The sequence below is a fragment of the Nomascus leucogenys genome, chromosome 21 (assembly GCF_006542625.1).
Source record: "Nomascus leucogenys isolate Asia chromosome 21, Asia_NLE_v1, whole genome shotgun sequence".
In the NCBI taxonomy this organism is placed as follows: domain Eukaryota; kingdom Metazoa; phylum Chordata; class Mammalia; order Primates; family Hylobatidae; genus Nomascus; species Nomascus leucogenys.
The window spans coordinates 50,843,376-50,871,185 of record NC_044401.1 but is presented as its reverse complement, the minus strand read 5'-3'; the positions used below and the strand labels follow the sequence as shown (position 1 = coordinate 50,871,185).

Below are 27,810 nucleotides of genomic sequence, written 5' to 3'. Positions count from 1 at the left end.
CAGTGGTTCAACCCTGTAATCCCAGCACTTTGGGAAGCTGAGGCAGGTGGATCACTTGAGGCCAGAAGTTCGAGACCAGTCTGGCCAATACAGTGAAAACCCATCTCTATTAAAAATAGAAAAAATTAGCTGGGCATGGTGGCACATACCTTTAATCCCAGTTACTCAGGAGGCTGAGGCATGAGAATCACTTGAACCCAGGAGGTGGAGGCTGCAGTGAGCCAAGACTGCACTACTGTACTCCAGCCTGGGTGACAGAGTGAGACTCTGTCTCACATAAAAAAAAAAAAGAGAGAGAGAGAGAGAAAATAAGCAAATTGGAAAAAAAGACAGGCAAATAATCACTAAAATAAATTTAATGAAACAATATTATTATGAGACAAAACAGAATTTAATTTAAGGTGGAAAGTGCATTTGCAAAATCTGGGATGCAGCCAAAGCAATGCTTACCGGTAAATTCATAGCTTTAAAAGATACATTATTCAAAAACAAGAAAGACTGAAAATTAAGGCACTAAGAAACCATGAAAAGGATCATGACTTAAGCATAAATAAAGTAGAAGGAAGAGACTATCAAAGCTAAACAAACAAATGAATAAAATAGAAAATAATAAAGCCAAAAACTTGTTCTTTGAGCAACCTAGTAATTGGCAAGACTAATGGAGAGAAAAAAACGACCCCAATCAACAATATTAGGAATAAAAAGGGGGCAAAAGCACAGATAAAATAGAGATTTAAATAAAATAAAATTGCTCTCAGAGTAGAAGCTTAGGATGTGACTTAGCGAGATCCTCTCTGGATCCTCCTGGGCAGCTTGTTCTATTCACTGAGCAATACTGACCTTACACAAAGCCACATTCACCTCTGGTTTCCCACAGCCCCTTATCTCCTGTGTTGTCACTGATGTCAACACTCACACACTTCCACAGGGCATGGCCACAACCACATTCATGTATCACACATACACACAAAGATACTAAAACTGCCCCTGTGTACCTACATGTGCACACTCGGACACACGTGTTCTGAAATACACTCTGCAAGTGTGTATGCATGACTATGTTCACATGCATGCATACACATATGCTCCCAATGTACACATGATGATGTCACACATATTCCATGTCCACACAGATAATGTGTAGTACCACCGTGCTCTCAATCACACTTGCACATGAATCCATGCACAGTCTGTACATATGTGAAGATACCTTTTCCCACAGGGTGTCCAGGTGAGTGCATACGTACACATTACACATGAGCAGGATACCATCAACATGCCTTCCTCCCATTGCACACACACCAGAGTGAACAGCCCCGGGTGCCCCATGCAGGCCTGCAGGGCAGGCAGCCATACCTCCAGTTCCCTCAGCAGCTCTGACTGACCACATGACTCCAGGTCTTCGAGAGCTTCTCCAAACACGCGCCAGAAGCCCTCCTCTCGGGCAGGGCCAGGGGCTGGGCTGTAACGTAGGAACCAGAGAGCGTCAACTCCTGGCAGGCAGGTGGGCGGGCTGGGGCCTGAGGAGTCTTCGGGGCCCCAGGGCCCAGCGTTGGGCTCGAGGGGCCATAGGGTGGGTGGGCGGGCAGGCAGGCGGGTGTCCTCGGTGGCAGTTCTGGGGCCCCGGGGCAGTGGTTGGTGACACGGAATAGGGGAAAGACGCAGTTAGGGGCGACCAGGACTGTCGGTGGCCAGTTAGAACAGGGGCAGATGAGACGGGGTGGAGAGCGGTGACACAGGATGCCTAGGAAGAGAGACAGAGGACAAACAGACGAACAGACAGAGAGGAGATCCATGGTGTAGTCCCAGAGGACGGCCCCTGGCCCCACCCAGACACACGGCACCGGGGGACAGTGACAGGGACAGAGCTGGAGCCAGCAAGGACACAGATGGATGGAACGGATGAAATATCTGTGCGGGGGAAGGGGTCGAGACCACTCATTACTCCCATCACAGGTTGTATGAGCCTGTTATCATCAGTTCTAACACTGAGTCTCAGAAAGTTCACAATTCACATTTTCACACTTCACAAAGCCACTTGCTAATGACAAAGGCCTCGACGGTTACAAGGCATGCTGTGATTTACAAAGCACTTGCTCTTTTTTTTTTTTTTTTTTTTGAGACAGAGTCTCGCTCTGTTGCCCAGGCTGGAGTGCAGTGGCGCGATCTCGACTCACTGCAAGCTCCACCTCCCGGGTTCACACCATTCTCCTGCCTCAGCCTACCAAGTAGCTAGGACCACAGGCACGCGCCACCATGCCTGGCCAACTTTTTGTATTTTTACTAGAGACGGGTTCCACTGTGTCAGCCAGGATGGTCTCGATCTCCTGACCTTGTGATCTGCCCACTTCAGCCTCCCAAAGTGCTGGGATTACAGGCATGAGCCACTGTGCCCTGCCAGCACTTGCTCTTTTACAAAGGCACGCAAGCTTTGCTCTCTTAGGGAGCTTAGGAACAAGGATGTGTTGCCTCCTTCCCTTTCCATGTTACAGATGAAAAGACAGAGGCTGAAGGACACTTGCTCCATTCAAGTCAATTCCACAAACATTTCCTGAGCTAAGTCCTCTGCTGGGCACAGGGATATGGAGGAGAATAAAGTGTGGCCCCTGTTCTTACAGAGCTGGAGATTCATTTGCAAAATATGTCTGAGCATCTACTAGGGGCCACGCATGGAGCTGGGGTGCCACGCAGTAGAGATGACAGCCAAGTAATTAGCCAGATAGACACAAGGTGGTTAGGCTACCAGGAGACTTGTAGGAGCAGCTGTGGGTACCAGGAGGGAGGGAGGAATCCCTTCTGCCTGAGAAAGATAGGGAAGCTTCCCAGAGGCAGGGGAATTTGAGCTGAGTTTTGAGGGATGAGTAGGGATTTGCCAGGAGAGACCAGGGGAAAGGCATTGAGGCAGAAGGAACTGCTTGATCAAAAGCACCACAATGGGAGGGTGGCCTGGGCCAGATGAGGAACAGCATTTCTCCACAGCCTGCTCTCTGCAGGAGCCTTCTCCAGCGGCTAAGCCACTCAGCACAGCCCAGGAATGGTGCTGGTGGGCTGAGGGCCCTCGCAGGAGGCCATCAGGCCATCTGAGGTAAGTCAGGTGGGCCTGGGTTCAAGTTCTGAGTCTGCTGCTGCTCTTCTGAGAACAGGAGATGACCAAAGTTGGGAAGGACAAACCAGGCTGCTCTCTACCTCTATACCTTCGTCCCTGCCGTGCCCTCCACCAGTCTGCCCTTCCCTCCGTCTCAGCCTGGCTGAGGTGGCTCTGCTCAGTGCTTCTCTCCTCAGGCATCCCTGATGGAGGATCCCTCCTCAGGAGCCCGCCAAGACTCTCCATTCCCCCACCACTTTGGCACAGGCACCTTCGCCCACCCCAGCCAAGACACTATGACTCCCTCCTCCTTCACGGTGCTCCCACCACAGACCTCGTTGGCGGCTCCCAATCCTCCTCCTCCTCCTCCTCCTCCTCTGGAAAGCTCTCGTCAGCTGGGGTCGGGGTGTAGCTCGTCCTCTGGGGCTCGGTGGGTGGGGGGCTGCCCCTCAGCCGGCCAGGCCTCCACTCCTGGGGGGCCATGCCCCGGGCTGCTGCCTGTGGTGCATAGGACCCTGGTGGTGGAGAGAGGGCCTCTGTGTTCTCTGCGGCCTCACCTTGCCCTCCTGCCTGCCCCATTTCCAGCTGTGCTGAGTGACCCTGGGGAGGTCTTTGCTCCTCCCTGGGCCTGCATCTACACAGCCCTCTGAGGGCCTCTGCCTCTCAGAATCTCCCTGGAGCTCCTGGTCATCCAGAAATTAATGCCCAGGGCTCTGTGACTCTGTCTCAACTCCATCGGCCTGGGCTTGGCCATCACTCCGCCAGGGAAGGAGGCTGAACCTGTGGCCCACCCTCCACTCCCTGCCTTTGGGAGCTCTGAAGGTCCAGCCCCAGGGAGTGAGCTGAGAGATGCTGACAGAGAGCTGGAGATGGGGAAGCTGAGGCCCAGGGAGGGCAGGTGTCTGCAGGCAAGAATGGGCTGGCAGCCACCTATGGCCCTTAGAGGCCTCGCCCCCCCCACCCAGTCCTCTGAGTTGGACCATGGGGAGTTCCAGTGGCTCTGGGTCATTGAGGCCAGCCGGCCAGCCACCAGACTCAGACGCCTCCCTGAGGCCACCTCTGGGTCTCAACATGCATTGGCCTGGGAGGGAGCCCAGGGTGTCTGCCCCACATCGGGTCTTGTAGGCTGGGGTGGGAGGGGCTTTTGGCCTCCCTATTTTCAACTGGATGGAATGAACATTGTTGAGCACCTACTGTGTGCCAGACTTTGGGCTAGGAAGGAAGGCTACAGTAGAAGAAAGACCAACTTTGTCCATAACTTCACAGTGGGGAAAGCTTAGCAGCCAGTAGGGGACCCATGGTTCTAAATCAAAAGATATGGCTGCAGTCCATGCTCCCAGGAGCAAGGGGCCCTGAGAGCGGCTTATGGAGCCAAATCAGGTCTTCCTTCAGGAAGGGCCCCTAAAGGATGCCAGGAGAGGAACACAGGAGGGAGGAACAGGCACAAGAACAGTCCTGCACAGGCCCAGCAGCTGGGGCGGCCTAGAGAGAGCGTGTCACTTGTCCAAGGGCCCCAAGGTATTACCTGGGCCCCCAAAGCCACCCTCGGTGGCCGAGCTGTCCCAAGACTCCACAGCACTGTCCACACTGGGCACAGCTGGCGAGAAGCGGGCTGCTGGCAGGCCTCCTTTCAGGGCATCTGCTGGGTCCTCATCAGCATCGCTGGTCTCACTGAGGCTGCCCGACTTGCGGGGTAGGAGGGGGCCTGGGAGGAGAGAGGGGTGTCACTTCTGACTTCAGAGACACTCACAGCGAGTGAGTTTCTGCATTTCAGCCTGGTCTGGAAACTCACAGGCAGTAAGCCCTTCTGAGCTGACATATGGCTGTGGCACACTAATAAGCAAACCTGTTTCACAGATGGGAAAACTGAGGCTCGGGGAAGCTGAGCAGCATGCCCGAGATCACACAGTGAGCACCAGTGGAGCCTGGATTAGGTTAGGCCCTTTCCACTGCCTATGGTGGCCTTTCTACCAAAGCATGGGGACATATTCAGGGGCAACTGAGGAATGCATGAGTTATGGGCATGAAGCATACACACGTGAGCACCTTAAGAGGCAGGAAGTAATGAAGATCAGGGCTCAGACCCAGATTCTGCCCCGTGCCAGCTGTGTGGACTTGGGCTCATCACTCCCCTCTCTGAGTCCTATATCCTTTGCTATCGCAGGCCTATCTCCACAGGGCTGCAGTGAGGACTCTGTGAGGGTGTGCAGGCAAAGCCTGGCACAGAGGGATTGCCCTTCCTAAACCTGCTGGGTGGCTCCCAGGGGATGAAGCGAATCTCACGGTCTAGTTGCTTCTTGATCTTCAGTGTGACAGTCTCTCCAGCCATCTGTAGGAGGTGGATGGCCTCACTCAGCGGCCGGCCCTTGAGGCTAACGCTGTTGATGGCCAGAATGCGGTCCCCCACGTGGATGGCACCAGTCCTGAGGAGTGGATGCAGGGCAGAGAATGGGAGTTAGACACTCAGGGCCTCAGAGTGGCAGTCTGCCCTCAGGGAATCCAGGAGAGCCACAAGGCAGAAGTCTGGCTGACCCCAGTTAAACCCAGCTGCCAAAAACAAAACAAAAGCACGCAACTATGATCTTGGATCACATTAATAGAGACATAAAGTCTAGAACCTGGGAGGGGATTGTCCCACCTGACTGCAAAATTAGGTTCTGGAACCAGTGTCCAACACAGGTTTTGAGAATCCCACATGCTAGCTGCCAAATACTTGCTATGTGATCTTGGGCCAGTTTCTTAAACCCTTGAGTTTCAGTTTCTTCATCTGTAAAATGGGGGTGGTAATACTAATTTTATTATCAAATCATCACTGAGGAGTGAATGAATGGAATGGATCCCTACTTCCCTCCAGCAGACACCCTTGGTAGCCATTGCCCCTTCCTGGCCCTCAGTTTTCCCACCTGGAGAATGGGCATAATCACCAGCGCCCAGCAGACCTCACAGTAGGACATGAAGGGCTGGTGAGGCCAGGAGGCAGCACTGCTGTGGCCCAGTGGTTTTCTACCTGGACACCCATTACAATGACCTGAGGAGTTTTTTGAAACGGCAGGTGCCTGGGCCCCACATCTGACCAATTAAATGGTACCTGTGGGGATGGGGCAGGAAGGTGATTCTGAGGAGCAGCCAGGGCTGAGCAGGGGAGAAGCTGTGGCAGGTGCTTAGAGTGACCTGAGCCAGGTGAAGGAAAAGGAGGCAGAGGACTAGGGTCGGGGGTCTTGAACCTCTGGGGCTGTAGATGTCACCCCAGATGGGAGCTCCTAGAGAGTCATGCTTGGGCATTGCCCTGCACTTCCCCGGGGATGAGGGCAGTGAGCGGGGCAGGGAATGGTGGGTTCAGGGAGGGGACCAGAGCTGTGGTGTCCAGTATGGCAGCCACCAGCCACAGGTGGCTGCTGAGCCCCTCAAATGTGACTGCCCGAATTGAGATGTGCTGAAAGCAAAAGATTCACACCAGATACGGAAGGTGTAACATGAAAAAGAATATAAAACATGTTCTTAATGGTTTTTATGTTGATTACATGTTGAACTAAATATATATTTAAGATGAATTTCATCTTTTTTGCTTTGCAAATGTGGCTACTAGAAAGTGTCTGATTAAATTTGTAGCTCAAATTATATTTCAGTTGGACAGCACTGAGCAACATCAGCCCGGCGAAGGCAGGAGGGTTGTCTGTACAGCCCCAGCATCCAGGACAGAGGGGCCAGGCACACAGTAGGTGCCCAGTACATGCTCGAATTGATGAAGACATTGGGGTCAGAAGGGTCCCACACCGACCTCTGCAGTCTGCCAAGCGTCCAGCAGGGGACGCTCCAGGAGCGGGGTCCACGCCCCGGAATCCCTCCCATCCTCTCCCCACCCGCCCAGTCACCGCCCCTCCTGCGCGGTACCCTCCCCCGGGACGCGTCCTGCCCCTGCAGCCCCCACCAGGCTCTCCTTTTACAGCCCGCTCGTCGCTGTGCTGGGAGCTCCCCGCTTCCTTGCCTGCCGGATTCATCCCTGCCCAGGTGCGGGGAGAGGGCTCGGTCTCACCCACACTGGGGGTCGGGTTCCATCTCTGACCTCCACCTCACCCTGGGACAGGGCTCCATTCTTACAGCTCCCTCAGCTGCCACAGTTTCAGAGTCTAGGGGCAGCAGGGACAGTCCCCCAGTGCCTCAGGAAAGCCCTAGGCAGTGCTGGGACCAGGGTACTGGGACACTGCCCCATCCTATTCCGCACACAGCAGGCGCTCCAAATAGCCTTGCAGGGCTGACCTTCCAGGCACAGGTAGGAGCAGGAAGATACACACACACATCTTGGCCCAGTGCTTACCTGGGGCCAGGAGGTCTGCTGGGGTGTGGGCCTTTGCCCTGGCAGGCAGGGGCTGACACTCATTTTACAAATGCGGACTTGAGTCTCAGAGAAGGGAAGTGACTGGCCCGATGTCACCCACAGTGTCAATGTTGGAACAGAGGTCAGAATCTTGCTTGGCTTTGCCATAGCCCCAGTTCTTGCTTCCTGTGTTCCTTGAGCCCACCATGTGTCCCACAGAGCCCCAGCTCACCTCTCAGCCAGGCCACGCTTGGTGAGGCCTGAGATGACAATGGGGTCAAAAGGTTCCTCCGTGCCCGAAATGGTGATGCCCAGGGGGCCCCCGTAGCGCTTCAGCTCCACTGTGTAGCTGACGGCACCCGTGGTCTCCAGCTCGTCTGCAAGCACAGGGACCCATGAGGAGGAGGCCCCCAAGGGGCAGGACTACCCAGCTCCCTAAAGCCTTGGCCTCACTCACTCACTCATACTTATTTATTCATTCATTCACCCAGTCACTCATGCTCTGATTTCATGTAACACAACCTGGGGACCCTGAGGCCATCTTCTGCCCAAATACCAGTAAAGAAAAGAAACATCACACCTCACCCACAATAATGACAACATTGATGACAAGAAAACAGTGGCCTCTTTTCCTCCAGCAGCCAGCAGGAAGCGAAGGGAACCCCTGATCATCTTTTTTTTTTTTTTTGAGACAGAGTCTTGCTCTGCTGCCCAGGCTGGAGTGCAATGGCATGATCTCAGTTCACTGCCATACCTCTGCTTCCAGGGTTCAAGTGATCCTCCCACCTCAGCCTCCCAAGTATCTGGGACTACAGGCATGCACCACCAGATCCAGCTAATTTTTATATTTTTTGTAGAGATGGAGTTTTGCCATGTTGCCCAGGCTGGTCTCGAACTCCTGGGCTTAAGTGATCCACCCACCTTGGCCTCCCAAAGTGAGGGGTATACAGGTATGAGCCATTGCACCTGGCCCAACTTTTCTTAAAAAAAAGAAAAGAAATCTACCTCCCACAGTAACCTTCTTTCACAGGGTCAGAGTTGGTGATTTGGAGACTGCCCCTTTGCATCAGAGATTTGCTTTCCAGTTGGCGCAGTCCTCACCCGTCCCTTTCCCCTCTCCAATCCATACAGCTTTTCTCACTCATTTATATCACTATCTGGTGTCAGTGGGGCCTGAGTCTGCAGTCTTTGCTTATCCATTCATAGCCTGCCACTCAAAAGGGCAGCCTCGCTCTTCCCCTGCCCTACCCACTCATCTCTCCACTAGCTGCACCAGCTGCACCCGGTAGGTCTCCTCTGCCAGGCTTGATGCTAGACGTGGAGGCTACGGGAGTGTCTCAAACTCCTGTCCACCTCACAGAGGCTCTGGAGGGCCCCAGACGCCGGGGACAGTGAGAAGTCTGTGGTGTTGCCCCCTCCTTCATTTGTTCATTCCAGCCAGCCTTCAGCAGCACCCACCACCCTCCCTTCCTCGGCTAGAGGGAGCCCTGAATTGCAAGCTGGGAACCCGCTAGTCAAAGGGTGGGCCTCTGGAGGTAGGAGGCCAGCATGAGGACCATACCAGAGTTGTCCTCATCCTTCCGGATCTTCAGCTTCACCAGGTCCTCACACTGCCGCAGGATTTGCACGGCGTCCTCCATGGGGCAGTTGTCCAGGCGGATATTGTCAATGGCCAGTAGCTTGTCGCCTGGCTCCAGGGTGCCCGTCCTGCATGAGTCAGGGGCAGAGGGGGTGGAAGGAGACTGGTGCATGCAGGTGCCATACTCACTGCTGTTGGCCACTTCCCCTCCTGTGCCCCAGTGCCCCTACCTGTGTGCCACGCTGCCTTTCTTGATGTCGGAGATGATCAGGGGCTCCCCTCGTTTCCTGCTGGCCGCTGGTGGAAAAGAGGCCGTGAATCTGACCTTGGTGGCCTCAGCCTGGGGCGGGATGGCGAGGCCCAGGGGTCTGAGTGTGGACTCGGAGCCACTGGTCCTACTCACATCCTGGTCCCACTGCTTCCTGGCTGGGTGACCGTGAGCAAATCAGCTCACCTCCCTGTGCCTCAGTTTCCCCCCTGTAAAATGGGGGTGGCACCGCAGACCTCATGGGGATGTGGTGAGAGTAAACCAGATAACACAGGCACAAGATCCAGCATGGCCCTTCCAATGCCAGCTCTTCTTTCCTCCTGCTCAGCCCATCCCCCAGCAAACTGCGAGCTCTTTGTGGAGGGGGCTGTCTGCTTGGAGTCTGTGTCCCCAGCACCGGGCTCAGGGCCAGCACCCAGGCTCTATTGTGTGCTTGGGGGTGGGGGACACAGAAGTGAACAAAACAGACAGCAATCTCTCCCTGCCCTCCTGGAGCTGGCACTCCAGTGGTGGTCACAATCAACAACATTTAAACTGATGAAGTGAGCTGCAGAGAAACCTGAGAAACAGGCTTGTGTCGAGGGCGGTAAATATTCAGTCAGGTGGTCGGGGAAGGCCTTGTCAAGTGACATTTGGGCAAAGACCTGAAGGAGGTAGGGAAGAGGCCAGAGGAACAGTCTCAGATGCAAAGGCCCAGAGGCAGGAAGGGGCAGGCACGGCAGAGAGCAGCCAGGCCAGCTGCGGCTGGAGGGCTTGAGTTGGGGAGAGTCGGGAGATGAGGTCAGAGGTCATGGGGTCCAGAGCACAGAGGGCCTCACTGGGGCTCGAGTCCCTCAGCTTTTACTCAGAATAAGATGGGAGCCACGGGAGGGCTTTCACCTTTCCCATGCTCACCCATTCTACGTTTTCCTTCTGCATTCCTCATTTTCATTCCTTTGACAAACATGAATTAAGCACCTACTGTGTTCCAGGCCTTTGCTGGGCTCTGGGAACACAGACAGAAGGAGGCAGAAAACCAAACCCAGCCTGCACATTTGTCACCTTCCAAAGCTCTCTCACCATGGGCACCTCACAAGCCCCCTGGGAGACCCACAAGGCCAGGGGACTCCCATGGTGCAGAACGGGAAGCTGGGGCTTTGGGAAGCTGAGGTCTCACTGAGAACACGCAGCTGGGTCCACAGAAGCCAGCCTCCCCACACCCCCAAGCCTTTTCCTCGGGCCCTGCAGGGTTTCACGCCATGGAAATGCTGGTCTGAGCTTGGCAAGCTCTTTTTCCCCAGCAGTTGAGCTCACTCCCAGGGGCAGACAGCAGCAGGAGGAGACTCACAGCTGATGGTGATGCCCAGCTCCACGCCGCGCTTCTTGGGCAGCTTCACGTGGAAGGTGCCACTGCTTGGGATGACGGACTCTGGGGGTAGATGGACATAGACCAACGTGAGGACCCAGAGGAGGAGCCTCAGCGAACCCCAGCCCCATGCCCATTCTGGCTGTGCTGGGAGTGACCCCAAAAGTCACAGTCCTAATCCCATCCCCCTGCTTCCTCTCAACAGAGGAGGAAACTGAGGCAGAGTGAGCTGACAGATTTGCTCAAAACAACTGACCTGCTCTAGTCAGACCAGAATCGGGGCTGGAACCAGGCCTCATGCCTGTCAGCTGGTGTGGTGGGCGGGAAGGGAGCTCCCCACAGACTAACAAACCAGTGTGAATCTAGCACATATTTCCTGAGCACCTACTATGTGCCAGGCCGTGGCTGGGTATTTTCATGTTTTCATTTCTCTTGGACATATGTCTCACCTAACCCAAGTACTGCCCCTATAGTGAAAAGATCGTATCGACTATTCATGGATGGGGAAACAGAGTGGAGGGAGTGTCCTGTCCAAAGCCACACAGTGTTGAGATCACAGAAGCAGAATTCTGACCCAAACTGTTGTTCGAGTTTCTTTGCCTAACCCAGGCTGAGAAGGAGCTTGGAGTATTTTCAGCTCCCCATCCCCACCCCCACTTGGTCCTGCCCCTCTGCAAAAGTCTCCTGGTGTGGAAACTTCTCCCTCCTGTGCCAAGGCCTCCCTTCCCACTATAAGCTGCAAAGCCCCTGGGAGAAGGGCACTGGGCACAGAGGGGGATGGGGCAGAGCGTTTGCACAGGCCAGGCAGGATAAAGAGAGGAAGGGTGCAGGGCCCTGAAACATGAGGAGGAAGCTTGGGCCATTCACTCACCCGCCACATCGAACTCCACTTCCAGCATGACCTTGTGGGCCAGCGCGGCATCCCGCAGGAGCTGGTTGGCTTCTTCCATAGTCCCATCCTCGGTGGCGATGCCATTGATGGACAGGACACGGTCCCCCACCTGCAGCAGCCCACACCTGAACCCAGGGGGCCCAGCAGAGAGAAAAGGCTCCGTGACAGGTCCACTGGGAGACAAGAACACCATGCAGGGCAGGACTGAACCTGGGCCTCACCTCCTGGTCTGGGGTGACTCTCAGCTCTGCCCTGGCCACCTGTGTATCCTCAAGAATCTGGCTAAGGGCTGGACCTTGCTGGACCTCAGTTTCTCTGTCTGTCCAATGGGGATGATGCCATGGGCCTTACAAGAGGTACATACAGAGGACTCTGCCTTCAGGCAGACAGGGGTTCGAGCCCTGGGATTCCATGGGTGAGCTGTGTAATCCTGGGCAAGTGAGTCAGCTTCTCTGAGCCTCGGTTTCCTCATCTGTAAAATGGGGCTGATGCTATAGTTAAGTGAGATATGCTTGTGAAGCTAGGGCTTGGTGCTGTGACTCAGTTTCTCTCAGTTAGAGAGTGGCAGGCTCAGTAGGGAGGGGGCAGGAGGCTCACCTCTCAGCCGGGCTGTCAGGCTCGATGAAGCACACGAGGGGTGGGGAGGACAGGGTCTCGGTGGCGAAGATGCCGCCCTGGAGCTGGAGGCCAAAGCCGCTGAGGGGGTCTCCACAGAGCACGACCTCCATGATCTCCGTGTGCACAATCTGCCCGCCTGGCCCCACCGTGCTGGAGGCCAGTGACACTGCAGGACAGGTGGGCCCAGCATTCAGGTGAGCTGCCCCACGGAGGTCTTCCTGCCAGGGCCTGCCCATCCCGGGGCCCGAGGCACTGGAGCCAGAGAGCAAGGAAATGGGAGCCCTGACTCAATCTGGGACCAGGCAGATCACAGCTCACTCTGAGCCTTGGCTTCCTCATCTGAACAATGGGATCGTGATTCCCACCTCGTGGGGTGCAGCAAGGACTAGGGAAGACAGTGGCTGGGACTGACCGTCATGCTGTAAAACAGGTTCTGGGGGGCAGTGTCATTTTATTTTATTATTGTGCTGTGATCTACTGTAGTAGCTACTATATTATGTCACTCTGCTTTTTGGTAAGCGGTTTATTGAGATATAATTTACATACCACAGTAGTCACCTATTTAATGTGTACAATTCAATGGTTTTTAGTGTATTCACGATTATGCAAACATCACCACAATGCATTTGAGAACATTTCATCACCTCCAGGAGAAACCCTGTTCCCTTCAGCCATCCCCGAAGATCTTCCTATGTTCCTCAGCCCTAGGCAACCTCGAATCTACTTTCATCTCTGGATTTGCCTGTTCTGGGCACTTTATATAAACAGAATCATGCACCATGTGGCCTTTGTGACCGGCTGCTTTCACTTGGCATAATGTTTTCAAGTTCATCCATGTTTTGCAGGTATCAGAATTGCATTCCTTTTTGTGGCTGAATAATATTCCATTGTATGGATACACCACATTTTGTTTATCTATTCATCCATTGGTGGATACTGCATTTCTTCCACCACTTGGCTACAGTGAATAATGCTACTATGAACATTTATGTATAAGTTTTTAGGTGGAGATGACACATGTTTTCACTTCTCTTGGGCATATACCTAGGAGTGGAATTGCTGGGTGATAAGGCAACTCTGTTTAACTATTTGATACATAATGTTATTTAATAAATACTGTTTTACATTCCATATATGAAATATATTTGCATCATTAATATGAATCTTGGAAGTCATTTATTATTTATCAAACAAAATTTATTTGGTATTTCATTTCATTACTAATTATATTATTGTGTCATATTATATTATTAAATTATATTGTATATTATACATTACAAAATGTGTAATACATTATGTTTTTAGGTATATTATGTTTTTATATGTATTTATTTATTTATTTTGAGACAAGGTCTCACTGTGACGCCCAGGGTGGAGTACAGCAGCACCATCTCGGCTCACTGCAACCTCCGCCTCCCGGGTTCAAGCAATTTTCCCACCTCCAGAGTAGCTATGATTACAGGCGTGTGCCACCATACCCGGCTTATTTGTTGTATTTTTGGTAGAGATGGAGTTTCACCTTGTTAGTCAGGCTGGTCTTGATCTCCTGGCCTCAAGTGATCTGCCCACTTGGGCCTCCCAAAGTGTGGGGATTACAGGCATGAGCCACCATGCCCGGCCTATTTTTTTCTTTTCACTACTATATCCCCAGTGATAAAAATGGTACATAAGAGGTCAAATTTTTTGGTTGAATTAATTAATAAATTATTATCAACAGCAATAATGATAGTACTTTCTTAGTTACACATCCTAAGAAGGAGACAGGCAGAGGAGTCGCAAGGGCCTCCAGTCTCCACATCCCCCACCTACGAACAGCATTTCTGCATCTTTTCATCTACATATTCCCCACTTTGGTGGCCAGGAAAGATGGTTAGTGGAGGTATACTTTATCTCTCATCTGACGCTGAAATCTGTTTCCCATTTCCCTTTGGCTGCCAGGAAGTGTAGAACCATATTTAGCTTTTTTCAGACACCAGGTGACCTGTACTCCTCCTCTCTTCTTTCACCTGGTTCTATCTCAAATGGCCCAGCTTGATCTTCTATCCTTCCTGGAGGCCTCTGCAGCTCATGTGGCAGGAGGCTGAGAACCCTTTCTGCATCAACAAAGGAAAGACTCTTCCCAAGAAGGGTTTCAAAATTTTAGGCATTATTGTGTTTTGCCACTTCCACATGGCTCCTGCCTTATCATTCACTACTATTTGTCTTCTATTGATTTACTTTTCTTAACATGTAAATACCTTTATTTCAAAAGGGAAATTTTGAATAATAAATAAGCAGAGAAGTAAGACTGGAAATTATTACATTCTGGACAGCTAGAGTCTCAGGCCATGTCTTTGTCTTAGGGGAAATTAACAAATGGCAGAGAGGTGGTAAGGATATAGTAACGCAGCACTGAGACTTTATCCATGAATGAATCAGGACTGAATGGCAAAAAATGTGAAATCTTCATGCAAATCTGAAAAGACTTCCTTTCCTCAAGGATTTTATCACCAAGTCCTAGGAATTTTTCATAATAAAAATACACGAATAAAAGTGTACAAAGTAACTGGCACCCCTCAGTGGTCCTCTTGAGCAGTGCACAACCTGCCCAACCATCCATGACAGCCTGGTGTTCCACTCATGTTGTTTAACATTCCCACGCATACACCTGGAGCTCTGCCCAAAATATCTCACCTCGCCCCGACACACACCCTTTGGCAAGCCTCACTCTCAGACATACAGGCAAAGGAGGAGGGAAGAGACCACAGCTTACACGAGCTCTTGTGTTCCCTTCTTCGCTGCCTCCTCCGCCCCATTGTAGTTCGAGGACTCATGGGCTGGGATCCACGGAGAAGGGTGCTGGGGTTGTTGCAGGAAAAGGCGTGGTTCAAGGTTGGCGAGGAAAAGGGAGTTGAAGACAAGGCTGGGGAGATGAGAGCACAGCCCCGTGAACCCCAGCCGAGGCTCTCCACCCCGCCACACAGTGGGTGCTGGGAAGCCACCCAACCACAGGGAGAGATGGGGATGCCTTCTGCCTTCACATCATTTACTCATTGTGTGACCTCAGGCAAGTCCCTTTCCTCTCTGGGTCTCAAAGACTGCAGGGTTTCCATAGACCCTGTGAAACTCAGCTACTAGGGACAGGGGCCAATCTTGCCACTGGCATGCTAGATGACAATGAGGCAAGCCACCTAATCTCTTTTTTTTTTTTTTTAGTTGAGGTCTCGCTCTGTCACCCAGGCTGAAGTGCAGCGGTGTGATCTTGACTCAATGCAGCCTCAACCTCCCAGGCTGAAGCGATCCTCCCACCTCAGCCTCCCGAGTGGCTGGGACCACAGGCATGCACCACCACACCCAGCTCCCTAATCTCTGAGTCTGAGTGTCCTTCCCTTAGACAACAGGCATCACCCTCTCCCTAGGAAAGGCTATAAGACTGGCTGAGCTACAGCAGGGCAGGCACATTACATCGGCTTTGGTCCTGGCCAGCAGGTGTGGCCCAGGTGGGCATCCTGCAGTGGCCGGGCCGGGGGCTGTGGCAGGAGGGCACGCAGGGGTCCCAGCGGTGCAGCTGCTCACTCCTCTGCACTTTCACTGTAGCCAGCGAAGAAAGAGGAAAGAGAGGTGCAGGCGTTAGTGGCTGAGGGCACTATGAAGCCAGGAAAGCAAGAACCAGAAGATCCTCGTGCTTCCCCTGAGCCAGGCAAGACATTTAGTATTCTGCTCACATGTCCCGGACGCCTACAATGTGCCGGGCACTGTGTTCAGAGTGCAGCTGCTGCCACATGGCAACCTGAGAGGCAGGGACAGGAGAGGGAAAGGAGGCCAGGCCGAGGCCCACTGCTGGGAGGTTGTGGAGCAGGGATTTGAGACACAGGCATCCTGCCCTGGAGCCGGAGAGGTTTACAGCTATGAGTGCTGCCCATGAAGTTTCTCCAAGAAAGAACCGGTGATGAGTGCAGCTGGCAGACAGTGTCCAGCTGCAGCACTTTGGGGATATGCAGTGGCTCTGCAGCCCAGGCAGCCTCGGCCAGTGGCTGAGCACCAGGGGCACTAGGGCCTGGCTATTTCTGCCCCACGCTGGACTCTCCAGGACAGCCTTTGCTCCAGGGCTCCCAGCTGGGTTGGCCAAGGCTGAAGTGCACCACGGGCTGAGGCTGCTCCCCCTTCCCAGGCTGCAACTCTTCTCAGCCTTATCCACAGTGAATTCTTTGCACTCGTGCTCCAAGTTCCCAGGGAACCCCCGCCGCCCCAACCCCCTAGGAGACCCTGCTTCCTCCACCTGATCCTCCAAACTGGCCACCGTGCAACACCTCTTCCCAGACTGCCCCAGGCCAGCTCTCCTCTTGCACGGATGGACAGATGAGGACTCAACTGTCTCAGCCCATTGATTCTGTCTCATGGAGCCACATCTCCACAGCCCCCCTCCCCAGGGCTTGGCCCACTCTGGAGCCAGTTGCCTGCGTCAAATCCCAGCTCTGTCACTGACCAACTGAGGGACCTGGAGGAGTCACTTGGCCTGTCTGTGCCTCGGTGTTATTATCTGTAAAATGGGACCAAGAGAGTGGCCACCTCCTAGGGTAATGGGGAGGGTTAGAATGAGTTAATAATATAACATGCTTAGAGCAGTGCCTGGCACTTAGTAGAAGCTCAGTTAATGGGAGCCAAGGGGTTGTAAGCGGATGTGTAGCCTTGCAATGCCACCTCAGCTTTCCCTGTAAAGTAGGAGGACAGTAAGACTAACCTCAGAGAGGTGTCATGAGGAAGTAATGAGGCATGCAGGCCGCAGCACCGAACCTGGCACACGGTAGATGCTCGATAAATGGTACGAGAATGAATGACACCGTTCCAAGCCCTAATGTCGCCCAGATCAGTCCCTAGGCTGTGGCTCAGTGTGGCTCTTTCAGAAGCTGGCAGAGACCACAGAGATGGACTCTCCCCAAGAACTGTCCTCCCAATCAGATGTAGGGGATTCCGTTCTCTTCCAGAAGATGGGGTTTGCAAAGGGTGGGGTGGACAGACTCCTTTCTCACCCTCCAACTCTGCCCTTAGGGCTAGGATTTATAGGCCTAGGCTGTGCCTTGTCCTTTATCTCCTTCAGCCTCCCCCATGTCTGTGCATTAGAGGTCCTCCCTCCTTTTTACAGATGAGGTGACTGGGACTCAGAGAGGGAAAGGCACTTGTCCAGCTGCTGGGAGCAAAGATGGGACTTTCACTTAAGGCCCAAGGTTTGGGCTGCTGGAGGTGCTTTCCTGCCCTGAGCTGAAAGCTGCCCCTCTGTGGCCACCCTCCACCCTGCCCCTGACCCCAGCTGTGCCCTCTGGACCCCCAGACCACCCACTTCCTCTGCTCTTGGAAATGCCCAGCACCCAGCTCCCTGCTCATAGCTGGGGGACCCTGACTCTTCAAAGGAGAAACTCCAGGCCCTCTCTACCTTCCCAGCTGCCTCCTCTGGATCTGCTGAGAGTCACTGAGAAGAGCCCAGGATCTAAACTCTGAGTAGCAGACAGCACAGGACTGTTCCCTCCCTCATTCTAGCCCTTATACTCCTATTAATGCAACCAGTGATGAAACCAGCTTTGGGGGCATCTATGCCAGCAGACTCAATTCAAACCCTCAAGTTGTTTCTCTGCCCCACCTTCCCACCCTCAGTTGCTGCTCTTAATAGTTTGAGCTTCCCTGTGCAAATGAAGATTTGTCCTAGTACATTTTAGCCTGCTCCTCCCAGCCTGCCCAGGGTTCTGGTCCCGGGCCTCCCAGGCCTCTCAGGCCTCTCAGGTTTGGGCCCTGAGATCTACTGAGGGGACCCACCTGCCTCTGAGGGCCTCAGTGGCCGCTGACTCTGGGGCACAGGCAGGATCTCCAGCCGCACCTTCTCCGACACACTGGCCAGGAGCTTGGTGGCCTCAAGCAGCGAGCAGTGTTCCGTGCTGGTGCCATCGATGGACAGGATGTGGTCTCCAGGGTGCAGGGCTCCGCTCCTGGCCAGGCAGGGGAGCGAAGGTGGAGGCTGGTCCAGGCCAGACAAAGCTCTGGGTCGCCTCTCCCCTGTACACACCTCCACGGTGGCAGCACCCAGGGTGTGCCTTACCTGTCCACCACGCTGGCTGGCTTGATGCGGTCGATGGTGATGACTGACTTGTTCCGGAGGGAGGTGGTGGTAAGCGAGATGCCCAGGGCAGACCCTGGTGTCTTGACTATTTCCACCATCAAGGGTCCCGAAGCATTAGCCACCGTGTCTGGCATGATGGAGAAAAAAAGTTTGAAACGCAAATACTGAGCACTTTCCTCCCCAGCCTTACCCTGCTATCCTGATTTAACCCTTGCTGCCTGGAAGAAACTGTTATACCCATTTGATTAACATAATTTTTTATTCTTTTTTTCTTTCTTTTTTTATCTTCTACCAAATGTTATATCAATTTGACAGATAGGACAGCAGTGGAGGAGGGGCAGGAGCTCAGGTCTGAGGGGCTGTGATCCCAGGGCTTTGCTGGGTGATATGAATTTGCTTGAGTTTATTAAGAGCCTGTGGTATACCAGCACTAAATTGTTCACTACAATCCATCCCCATCTCAGAAAATGGCACCTCCATTAACACACCCAGTGGCTGGAAATTAAAACTTTGGCCGCACCCTTAGCTCCTGCCCTCACCCACCCATGTCCAAATCTCAGCAGATCAGGCCAGCTGGACTGTCATCATATTTCCTGAATCCCACGCCTTCTCCCCTCCTTAGCCACCAGCCTGGTTCAGTCCCTTAGCTCTTGCTTGGACAGCTGCTGCCGCTTCCTATGGCCTCCCAGCTTCCACCTCACCCCGCTCTGCCCTCACCTCCTTTCACTCACCTGTGCCAACCACGGCAGCCTCCTCACTATGACCAACCATGCCGGCCATGCTCCTGCCTCAGGGCCTTTGCACTTACTCTTCCGCCCTCCTGGAATGCTGTCCCTGGACATTCCATGCCTCGCTCATTCCCTCACTCCCCTAGTAAGAGAGCATCCCCTAGCCTGTCCCATCTCTCTCCCCTGCCTCTTTTCTTTTTTCCACGGCACTTATTGCCAACTGACATACACCATATCTTATCTATTCTGGATACCGTCCTCTCTCCACCAGAATGCCAGCTCCGTGAGAACACAGACCTCAATTCTGTTGTTCTAGGCTGGATCCCCAGTGCATCAAACAATGCCTAGCACATACTATTTACTGCCCAGAGAGGCTGTGACTGGCCCAAGGTCATGCAGCCTTCGCAGTGGTAAAGATCCATGGCCTCTGCCACCTCCCCCCATCCCAGGCCTCCTCCTGCCCCAACCCACACACTCAGGCCCCCAACTCACCAGGGGTGGCCACATCATACTCCACCTGAAAGAGTGCCTCGTGGCTGCACTGCCGCAGGGTGGCCAGGGCGGTAGCATGGCTGGCCCCGTGCAGCGGGATTCCATCGACGCTAAGCAGCCTGTCGCCCACCTTCAGGGAGCCCTCCCTGCAGGGAAGGGCTGGTCACCAGCCTGACCCAGCAGCAGCACTGGGCACAGCCTGTCTGGGAGGGTGCTGGGAAGCGGGGCGTGGAGGACGAAGGAAGCGGGGAGTGCAGGACAAAGGAAGCAGGGAGTGGGTGGAGGAGGAAGGGGAGGAGGGGACGGGTGAAGGGGCGCATGAGTGAGTGAAGGAATGAGCCACTCCAGGAGTGGGGAGCTGCATAAAGCAAAGGGGGATGAAGACAGGATGGGGTGGCTCTGCTGCCTGCCACTCCTCTGGGTGTGCAGTAATTCATAGACTCAGTGCAGAACCCTGAAATGTCTGAGCTGGGGGTGCTAAGCGTCACCCCCAACTCCTGCCTCAGGGAGAAAGGAGAACACCAGGGTCCAGAGAGGGTGCGAGCTGTGCCCACGCCACACAGCATTGCGGGCTGGTCTGAGCTGTCCTGGTCCCTTCCCATTACTCCACCTTCACCCTGGTTTCTCAGCAGTGATTCTGGCTTGATGACAACCCACGCCTGGGAAAGAACTCAGCAGGGGCCAGGGGAGGGACCCTAGCAGGCTTCACCTCGGTTTGGGTCACATCCCCAGCCTGGAACGCCTCTCCCAACAGGTGGCCAAAGCTATTCTCGGGGGTTCTATGAATAGCTCATCACAGGGCCCTGTCCCAAGGACAGATTTAGATTTCTGACAAGGCCGTTCCAGGCTTCTCTTAAAATGGCCAGGAATCTCCCACTGGGGAGGCCAGGGGATCAGGGGCTGGGAACTGGACATGTTCTTTCCCCACATTCTCTCCTCCTGGCCTTTCTGGGCTGGGACCAGGGGTGCCGAGCTGGGTCGATCAGCCAGGACCCAGGAGACTGAGTCACAGAGGGCTACAGCAGTGGCCAATCAGTATGCCCCCAAATCTCTCATAGCAACTCTTAGGGACCATTCCACAGATGGGAAAACTAAGGAGAAGGAAAGGGAAGAACAACACCAAGGCTGCCCCTCTCCAAACACCCCAACCCCTGAGACAGCAGGATGTTGGGGAAGAAAGGGCTCGAGGTTTCCCTCATTTGAGGTTACATCCCGGCTCCACCAACAACTCCCTGAATGACACTGGGCAGGGAGTGTTCCCTCAGGGCCTCGATCTCTTCATCTGGGGAACGGGCATGGTGACCCCACTCCACCTTCTTCGCAGGGGAGTTGGGGCAGGTCAGTGCAGTGTATGGATTTCTTCTGCCTCGGCTCACCTGTCGGCAGGGCCACCGGGCCGCACGTAGGTCAGGACAAGCGGGCGGGACTTGTGCCCATCTTCATGGGCACCTCCTGGACAGGATTTGACAAGAAGCAGGAATCATCCACCCACCCCTTCCCATCCAGAGGCTCCCGCACAGCCCCTGAACAGGACCCTTCAATAAAACCTGTTTGAGGACCTTGTCCTTGCTATTCATGGACCCTCTTATGAGACACCAACAATAAATACGCCCTCCCAAGAGATGGTGCCAGGGGTGGGTAACATGACCAAAGTCCTCTCTCTGTTAAATGGCTTGCCTCCCTTCTGCGACCTCACCTTATTTCCCCTTTTCCCTGATCTCTAGGAAGCTCCAAACTTTGTTCTCAATCTCGGTAGCAGCTTTCACCATCATTTTCCGGTACAACTTTCTCCTCTCACTCTCCCCAACCAAGCATACTTCATTGCTTGGCAGATTTTCCCATTGAATACTTACCTTAACGGTCCTGTGTTCCTTAAAGTCAGAACTGAGATATACATAAATTACATTCAAAGCAAAACAGTGCACACATGGAATTAGTATTAGCCTCTTTCTTGCTGCCCCAATACCAAGGGCAATCCTTTCACTGACCTCTAAGGACAAAGCCAAAGCTATTGCCCTCCTTGTAGAGGGAGACGTCCACTGTCTTTGAAATGATCCTTGGGTTATTCTCAGGAGCTGAGGAGAAATGGAGGACTCCTTTGAGTCCCTCAGTCGCATCTCCAGGCCAGCAGACGTGCCCAAAGCTCATTCCAGGAGGACTGGGTGATCAGTCACAGAGATTACAGGGAGGGTAGACCCTTGCCCATTTTACAGGTCAAACAAGTGAGGCTTAGAGGGATCCTCTCCCCTAATCCCACTAAGCCCACCACTGAGAGAGAGGAAAGGGCCTGCCCATGCTCACAGAGATGACGGCAGGACTCAGGCTTGAGTCCATGGCTGGTAGGCTCAGGCCAGGGTTGAATTCCAGACAGTTACTCAAACTTCATGACTTTAGACCAACTTTGAAAATCCCAAGCTAGGTGAAACCCTACACCACCGTTACTTAGTGCAGGGCAGTGGAGGGTGGGCGTGGTAGGTCAGGGAACAACTTATTCAGCTAATGCTTCCAAAACCTTCCCCGCTAAAGGAAAAGCATCTGGAAACTAAATATGTAAAATGACATTGGCTATAGAGTCCCACCACCTCCTGGTGACAGCATACTGCGGTTGTAGGCACAGCCCCTAGGCGAGGTATGGATGCTTGTGGCCAGTCTCCAGGTTCCACCCACTCCATCTGGCACGATCCCTACCACCCAGGCCCTGGTGGGGAGGTAGCCGTGTCCACCCGCGACCGAGGCAGTGGAGAAAGTTCCCCGTCCAAGGGCACCCACCGGGCGGGGGCAGCTCATACTCCACCTCCAGCACCACGCGCTCGCCCACATTCTTGAGCAGGGTGATGATCTCATCGTGGCGGAGCCTGGTCAGGTGGATCCCGTTCACAGACCGAATATAGTCACCAATGTTCAGCAGATCACTCCTAGAGCAGGAAGGCCAGGGCACACATGGTAACAGGTGCTGGCCCATGCAGTCCTGGCATTCACACCCACCCTCCTCTGGAATCCCTATGATCACTGGATCCTCATTTCACAAACGGGGAAGCTGAGGCTTAGAGAGGTCAGACACTTGTCCGGGGTCACACAAGCGCGTAAGAGAGTGCAGAGACTGACACCCAGGTCCCAGGCTTTCCCCCTACACTGGTCTGCCTGCTTTTCCTTGTGCAGGGGTGTCTCAGACGAGCCTGCAGAGTGGCCAGATCATCACATCCTTTGCTATTCCCTAATGCTCTTCCTGACTTCTCGCCACCAACCTTCCTTCTGTTCAGTTGGACATTTATCTGCACCTGCATTGTGTGAGGCCCAAGGAGGCAGTGACTGAGAGGCTAACTCCCAGGCCTCATAGTCCAAAGGAGCCACAGGGGCAAATGATAGGGGAAATCAGACAATGTGTGCAGAAATGTGCATGTGGGGCTTCAGGAACAGAGCAGTGCAGCTGCCTTGGCCTGGGGTCAGGGAGGGGCTTCCTGGAGGCAGTGACCTCTGTGTTGAGCGTGGAGGGGTAAAGAGGAGTGTGCCAGGAGGATGCTGTGGGGAACAGGCTTTTGGACATAGGGGACTGCATATGCAAAGGCCCTGGTGTAAAAGAAAAGAGAAGCCAGGGCCTAGAATTACAGCCTCCATTGGAGGCCTTCCCTCTGCAGACACCAAGTTGATGGATGCTCCTGGAAACAGCTGCCTGATTGCTTTGCCTAAGACCTTCAGTACATTTTCCACTGGCCCTGGGCTCCCATCATTGCCTCTGCACCCGCCTCCTGCCGCCATGCCAAGCCCACTTCTCACCTGGCTGCAAGTCCCCCAGGTCTCAGGTTGGAGACCCTGGGCTTTCCATCCTTGTCGGTGCCACCTGAGATAGTCAGGCCCAGCGTGCTGCCTTCTTTCTTGATCAGCTCCACCACAGTGATCCCTCGGAACTCCTCTGCCGACAGATGGGGATGGGGGCTTGAGCGGGCAGCTGGGGCCACTCCAGGCCCCCAGCTCTAAGATAAGTGAGGCGAGCACCTGGTTAGCAGGGCACTCTGCTGCATTGCCCTGCGTGATGATCACCTCCTTTTTACAGAGGAGAATCAGAGAGGTTAAGTGGCTGGTCTAAGGTCACAGGGCAAGTTAGTGGCAGAGCTGTTGCTGTCTGACCCCCACCTAGGGCTCTCTGTGCCTCCAGGGCAGAAAAAGAGGGAATGAGGGAAGCCTCATTACCTGGAATGCTCTGTCTGCGGCACGCCAGGGAAACATCGGCCCCTCCTGCGTCCTTGCCTCCTTTGGAGTAGGGCCCATCGTCTGCAGGGGAGAAAGAGGGAAAGGCCGAGTTCCACTTTCGTTTCCATTCCTGCGGACCTCCTCTGCTTCGGTAATTTTCCACTCCGTGAACGTGGTCTGTAAGATGGGTTCCCTCCTGCCACTAGCTCCACCCGATTCTCTGCTGGAGAATCCTCACGGCTGCTCCTCCCAAAGAAAGCCTGGACCCTGCTCCTGGGGCTGAATAACATTATTTGAGCACTACACTATATATTGGGAGCTTCACAGCCATTCTGTGGTTCACTGTCTCAACAACCCCGTGAATGTTGTCACCATGGATCAGATTATTCCACTGTACAGATAAGGAAGCTGAGGCTCAAAGAAGGCCAACTCATGCCCATTGTCACACAGCTGGAGAGTTATGCAATCTGCATTAGAACCCAGTTCTGCTGACTCTACTACCCAGGGCTGTGCTTACATACCTGCTGGGATGGGGAGCTCTCTCACACGCAGGCAGCGCAGCTCATGTGAGACAGCTCTGACCAAGAGGAAACTCAATCTTGGGTGGACCTGATTAATGCTTCCTCGTGAGGACTGCACTTTACAGTTTACGAATCACATTCTCAGGCGTTCTAGGCAGCCTGAGATAAGTCTGTCCTCCTTCACTCTAATTCGAGAAAGCGCTCCCTTGTGTTTCTTCAAATATTGTTTCCATCAGCTATCTCTCTTTTGAAAAGCTTAATAGATGTACTTTAGAACTTTCCATTTGATTCTCCATGACCCATATCCACCATTCTCTCATATTTTCCATGTCTTCTTTATCTCTCTAAGATACGTCTAATCTGCAATGAAATCTGTCTTTTTTGCTTCTTTTAAGTTAGTAGAAAATCTTTCATACATTTCAAACATAAAGAAGGTAGAATGGTATGATGCAGAGATTCTCAAAATGTGGTCCCCAGGCCCACAACACCTGGGAACTTGTCAGAAATGTAAATTCTTGACTGGGCACAGTGGCTCATGCCTGTAATCTCAACACTTTGGGAGGCCGAGGCAGGTGGATCACTTGAACCCAGGGGTTCAAGACCAGCCTTGGCAACATAGTGAAACCCCACCTGTACAAAAAATGCAAAAATTGGCCGGCCGGGCATGGTGGTGCGTGCCTGTAGTCCCAGCTACTCAGGAGGCTGAGGTAGGGGGATCACTTGAATTTGGGAGGTTGAAAGTATAGTGAGCTGTGATTGTGCCACTGCATTCCAGTGACAGAGAGACTCTGAGACCCTCACTCTGTCTCAAAAAGAGAGAAAGACAGAGATAGAAGAGAGAAAGAGGGAGAGAAAGAAGGAAGAAAGGGAAGGGGAGGGGAGGGGAGGGGAGGGGAGGGGAGGGAAGGGAAGGGAAGGGATTTCCTTTCCAAGGTATTGCCTTTCCTAGGCATTTAAAGTGTGTTAAAGCTACAGAAATTGGATTGTTTTTCAAATTTCATTTTCTAATTACTTGAAAGGAAAGGAAAGGAAGAAGGAAAGCAAGGGGAGGGCAGGTGAGGGAAGAGGGAGGGAAGGAGGAAGGAAAGGGAAGTAAGAAAGGAAAATTTTGGGCCCCAACTAGGACCTGAAAAAGGAAGCACTGTGGGGGTGGGATCCAGGAATCTGTGTGTGTGTGTATATTAGTATATTAGTCTAACTTATATTTTTCTCCACTTTTTAACATTTAGACCGGGGGATGGTGGCTCACACCTGTTAATCCCAGCACTTTGGGAGGTCAAGGTGGGCGGATCACCTGAGGTCAGGAGTTCGAGACCAATCTGGCCAACATGGCAAAACCCCATCTTTACTGAAAATACAAAAATTAGTGGGGCGTGGTGGCAGGCACCCGTAACCCCAGCTACTTGGGAGGCTGAGGCCGAAGAATCGCTGGAACCCAGGAGGCAGAGGTTGCAGTGAGTCAAGACCACGCCACATCACTCCAGTCTGGGTGACAGAGTGAGACTCCATCTCAAAAAATAAAAAATAAAAATAAATAAAAATTTAAATATAGTAAAATTTACTCTTTGTGGTGAGCATGTTGATGAGCTTTGGAAAATGTCTCCTGACCACCACCACAACCAAGTTTTAGAACATTTCTATTGGCCCCCAAAATTCTCCCTTGATGTTCCACTGTAGTCAGTCCCTGCCCCATCCTCTGTTCCCCATAAGCACTTATCTGTTTTCAGTCTCTATCATTTTGTCTTCTCCAGAATGTCATGTAAGTGGAATCACTCAGTATGTACGCTTTTGAGTCTAGTTTCTTACATTTAGCATAATCATTTGAGATTCAGCCACAGTGTCATGTGTATCAGTAGTTTGCATCTTTTTATGGATGACTTGGGTTGCATCCAATGGATGTACCAGTTTGTTCAGCTATTGACTTGTGTTTCCAGTTTTTGGTGATTTTGAATAAAGCCATAATAAACATTTGCATACAGGTTTTCGTTTGAACATAAGTTTCTGTTTCATCCAGGAATGGCATTGCTGGGTGGTATGGCAAGAATATGGTTAACTTTATAAGAAAATGCCAAACTGTTTCAAAGTGGCTGTGCCATTTTGCACCAACAATGAAAGAGAGTTTCAATCACTGTGCATCCTCATCAGCACTTGGTAATATCAGTTAGGGTTTAAACAAAAAAATTTAGGCTGGGCACATTGGCTCATACCTGTAACCCCAACACTTTGGGAGGCCAGGGTAGGAGGATTGCTTGAGCCCAGGAATTCAAGACCAGCCTGGGCAACACGGCAAAACCCTATCTCCCTAATTAAAAAAAAAAAAAAAAATTAGTCATGCTAATACATGTGCAGAGGTATCTTACTGTGATTTTAATTTGCATTTGTCTAATGACTAATGAGGTTGGGCACTTTTTTTTAACTTGCCATTCATCTGTATCTTCTTTGGGGAAGTGCCAAAGCTTTTGCCCATTTTTAAGTTGGGTTGTTTGTTTCCCTGTTATTGAGTTTTCATATATTCCGGATACAAATCCATTGTCAGATGTAATAATGTGTGCTTTGAAAAGCCTTCTAGGTGACTCTGTGTCACACTGAAGTTTGAAAAACACTTGTGGCCGGGCGTGGTGGCTCACGCCTGTAATCCCAGCACTTTGGGAGGCTGAAGGGGGGGCAGATCACGAGGTCAGGAGATCGAAACCATCCTGGCTAACACAGTGAAACCCCATCTCTACTAAAAATACAAAAAAAAAAAATTAGCTGGGCGCGGTGGCAGGCGCCTGTAGTCCCAGCTACCCTGGAGGCTGGGGCAGGAGAATGGCATGAACCCGGGAGGCGGAGCTGGCAGTGAGCCGAGACCGTGCCACTGCATTCCAGCCTGGGCGACAGAGCGAGACTCTGTCTCAAAAAAAAACAAAAAACAAGAAAAACACTTGTATAATGAATTGGATTTACCTAACAGGTAGTTTTAACAATCATTAACACTTTGCCATATTTAGTCCATTTATTTTTATCTATGCTGAAATATTTTAAAACAAATCCTGGGCATAATGCAATTTCATCTTTAAATATTTCAATATGCATTTCTAAATAGGAACATATTTCTTATATAACAAAAGTACTATATCCCACCTTACAAAGTAATACCATAACTATTAGTCTAATACCCATCCCCAATTTTAATTCCAACAGTACATTTATGGCTCTTGAAAGCTTTGTTTGATTATTTTGCTTTTATCTTTGTTCTGTTTTTATATTTTGTTCTTTCTTTTTCTGTAGCTCCTTATGTTTCTAATAATTTTAAATCTTTTGAACATTCATCTATTATTCTATTTTTCCATTATCTCAAACTCTTGGGAGGTATTTCTTCTGCCTAGGTGTCTGATGACTCTCCCTTACAGTAGACTGTTACCTCGTGTGGTTGGTAATTGTTGGATTGTAAGCTCATCTTTAGTGGGGCTTCAACTGCGGGAATTCTATTCAGCCTGGTTGTAGGGCTCCAGGGTCCAGAGAGAATTTTCCATTTCTTCCCCTGGGTGCTTGCCAAAGTATCATTACCCTGATACCAATGATTATGGGTATTTACAACACTCGTTAGAATTTACAATACCCCCATGGTATTGTAAATACCAATCTTGGCTCAAAGATTCCAGAACCATGGTGGTACTATAAATTCTAACATTCACCAGAAACAAGGGGC

The 27,810-nt window shown here is 52.2% G+C and overlaps 1 protein-coding gene across 2 annotated transcripts in view; it reads right to left on the bottom strand.

Annotated features, from left to right (window-relative positions):
• Positions 1-27,810, bottom strand: part of GRIP2 (glutamate receptor interacting protein 2) — a 114,063-nt gene that overhangs the window by 13,270 nt on the left and 72,983 nt on the right. For both annotated transcript variants that reach the window (XM_030801676.1, XM_012502238.2), the window contains exons 2-21: positions 23,599-23,679; positions 23,185-23,320; positions 22,180-22,325; positions 21,399-21,485; positions 20,787-20,862; positions 19,411-19,556; positions 18,170-18,317; positions 17,890-18,059; positions 15,547-15,672; positions 14,855-15,004; positions 12,082-12,268; positions 11,464-11,609; positions 10,575-10,655; positions 9,210-9,276; positions 8,962-9,107; positions 7,633-7,777; positions 5,369-5,508; positions 4,611-4,790; positions 3,420-3,600; positions 1,357-1,462 (exon numbers count right to left, since the gene is read on the bottom strand). In XM_030801676.1, coding sequence (XP_030657536.1) covers positions 1,357-1,462; positions 3,420-3,600; positions 4,611-4,790; positions 5,369-5,508; positions 7,633-7,777; positions 8,962-9,107; positions 9,210-9,276; positions 10,575-10,655; positions 11,464-11,609; positions 12,082-12,268; positions 14,855-15,004; positions 15,547-15,672; positions 17,890-18,059; positions 18,170-18,317; positions 19,411-19,556; positions 20,787-20,862; positions 21,399-21,485; positions 22,180-22,325; positions 23,185-23,320; positions 23,599-23,679 — 2,645 coding nt within the window. The remainder of the gene's footprint in view (positions 1-1,356; positions 1,463-3,419; positions 3,601-4,610; positions 4,791-5,368; positions 5,509-7,632; positions 7,778-8,961; positions 9,108-9,209; positions 9,277-10,574; positions 10,656-11,463; positions 11,610-12,081; positions 12,269-14,854; positions 15,005-15,546; positions 15,673-17,889; positions 18,060-18,169; positions 18,318-19,410; positions 19,557-20,786; positions 20,863-21,398; positions 21,486-22,179; positions 22,326-23,184; positions 23,321-23,598; positions 23,680-27,810) is intronic.